This window comes from Humulus lupulus, chromosome 4 (genome assembly GCF_963169125.1).
Source record: "Humulus lupulus chromosome 4, drHumLupu1.1, whole genome shotgun sequence".
NCBI lineage: Eukaryota > Viridiplantae > Streptophyta > Magnoliopsida > Rosales > Cannabaceae > Humulus > Humulus lupulus.
This window is the reverse complement of record NC_084796.1, coordinates 12564221-12566713: the sequence shown is the minus strand read 5'-3', so window position 1 is coordinate 12566713 and position 2493 is coordinate 12564221. Positions and strand designations below refer to the sequence as shown.

Below are 2493 nucleotides of genomic sequence, written 5' to 3'. Positions count from 1 at the left end.
TACTCTCCTTGGGGCGCATCAATTTTATTTGCCAAGAAGAATGATGGGTCCATGTGGATGTGCATCAATTACTGAGAGCTAAATAAGATGACGATAAAGAGCAAGTATCCATTGTCGAGGATTGATGATCTATTTGACCAGCTTTAGGAGACAAAGATGTTTTCTAAAATCGATCTTCGATCGGGAGACCATCAAGTTAGAATCAAGAATGAAGACATACCAAAGACAGTGTTCAGAACCAGATATGGGCATTATGAGTCTCTAGTAATGTCATTTGGGCTCAAAAATGCCCCCAACATCATTTATGGACCTCATAAACCGGGTTTTCAAGGAGTATCTAGATCGGTTTGTCATCGTGTTCAAAGATGATATACTGGTGTATTCTAAGATAGAGGAGGAGCATGAGGAGCACCTGCATTTGACTTTGCAACGATTGAGAGAACATCAATTGTATGCGAAGTACAAGAAGTGTGAGTTTTCGTTGTCTAAGGTTGCATTTTTGGGACACATTGTCACTAATGGGGGAATCAAGATTGATCCTACTAAGGTCGCTGGAGTGAAGGAGTGGCCAAGACTGAAGAATGCCTCTGAGGTCATAATTTTTCTAGGAAGTAGCTATAGTGACGTGGGGCATTACATTGTGGCTCTTTCCTCGACCGAAGCAGAATACATAGCTCTCACATAAGCAGTTAAAGAAGCTCTTTGGTTAAAAGGGATGATGAGTGAGCTGGGATTTAAACAAGATCATGTGATTGTACAATGTGATTCAAAAAGTGCAATACATTTATCTAAGCATACTGTGTTACATGAATGAACAAAACACATAGATGTTAAGCTTCATTTGCTCAGGGATATTGTCTCAAAACAACTTGTCAAGATTGTGAAGATATCCAATGAGATCAACCCAGCTGATATGATGACTAAGGTCATACCCGTGAGCAAGTTCACTTCAACCTTGGCATCAAGATGAGAATCCCTTAGAGCTAAAGCTAAGGCACCATTGTCCAATCCATTGAATCATGTTTCGGAATAAGAAGTCAAGGTGGAGAATTGTGAAGATTGTGACTTCTCTCCTCAACCAATCAAAAGATTAGTCAAATGATAGCTCACAGTAGTCTGCAGTTTTTAGTTGCATCTACGTTTTCTCCAGTTGCTTCTGCGTGGACACCAATAATTCATAACAGAATAACAAGTTGTTGTTAGTTACTGTAGTTTCTGTTTGGCTCTTTAATTCTTGTATCTTGACCCTATATATAGATTTAGGCCTGATCAACCTAGAACAATTCAATTTCTGAGAGTTTTAGCTGAGAGCAAGAACTGTGTGGACACCAGTAATTCATAACAGAATAATAGATTATTGTTAGTTACTGTAGTTTCTGTTTGGCTCTTTAATTCTTGTATCTCGAACCTATATATAGATTTAGGCCTGATCAACCTAGAACAATTCAATTTCTGAGAGTTTTAGCTGAGAGTAAGAACTGTATTGTAATTCTCAAGTGAGAGAGTGTTTTCAAGATAAGTTGGATGAGTGTTGTTGTAATCTTGAGAGCTTGGAGGGTGTAGTCTTTTTTCTGATACAGTGGATTTAACTTAGGCATTGCTGCCTAGCCTTGGATGTAGGATCAACTAAATTAGTTGTATACAAACCAAGTATTCTTGGTGTTCTTTCTTTTGTGTTTTACTTTTGATTACTTTGTGATTGTTTAATTGCTATTACTTGATTTTCTTTGTTGATGTTATTTGTGCACTGTTTTGACTGTGTTGTGCATGTCCTAATCCCCAACATGAACCAATTCCACAACCCTAAGTCCACCATCTTAGCACTTACCCACATCTAAGATGAGCTTTGAAATTGATAGTACATGGCAAGAAAGGAGTGAGTCCATTCTCCAACTACGTAACAATCTTTCTCAGAAATAGGAGGAGAGACCAATTCTCATGTAAAAGAGAGCGGTGCCTGGAAATGGTCTTTTGAGATGTCTATATAGACCACCTCTTAGGGTTGTAGCAAGGGAGGATTTTCATTACAAGTGCACTGACGTGATCGTCGGAGTGCCTTTGGCTAGCACCACAATGTCCCAAAAATTTTCAGTTTCTCTTTTATCTTTGTTTTATAAGTTATCAGAGCCCACGATAATCATCTTCAATGATTATAGATTTTAGCATTTACAACAGGTTACCCAATAGGTTTTGCATGTGGCCACAACCCTTTATAGTGTTTTTTATGTGGTGCAACATGAGAATCTATTGGTCATGTGCTATTTTCTTGTAAGGATGACAAGTCATTTTAGCAATTATAAAGAAAAATTCGTTGACTACAATCTTGCCACCTGATATCGCCCAATAAATCCTAAGCGGTCACAGTAGTAATCGGGTTATGTCGTATCCACAAAGAGGTAAAATACAAGTGAAAAGAAAGATTAGTAAATTAGAAATAATAAACTTTGAAATAATGTAACTTTGAAAAAGAATATATATTTTTTAAAATACTAA

General features: G+C 37.3%; 1 protein-coding gene across 1 annotated transcript; it reads left to right on the top strand.

Moving 5' to 3' along the window:
• Window positions 1-286: 286 nt before the first annotated feature.
• LOC133831902 (uncharacterized mitochondrial protein AtMg00860-like) lies at window positions 287-685 on the top strand. The gene has a single exon (XM_062262307.1). It carries the CDS (start codon window positions 287-289, stop codon window positions 683-685), a length of 399 nt encoding a protein of 132 aa, XP_062118291.1.
• The last annotated feature ends 1808 nt before the right edge of the window (window positions 686-2493 follow it).

Coding starts and splice junctions, on each gene's coding strand:
- LOC133831902 (XM_062262307.1), top strand. CDS start 287: ATGCCCCCAACATCATTTATGGACCTCATAAACCGGGTTTTCAAGGAG.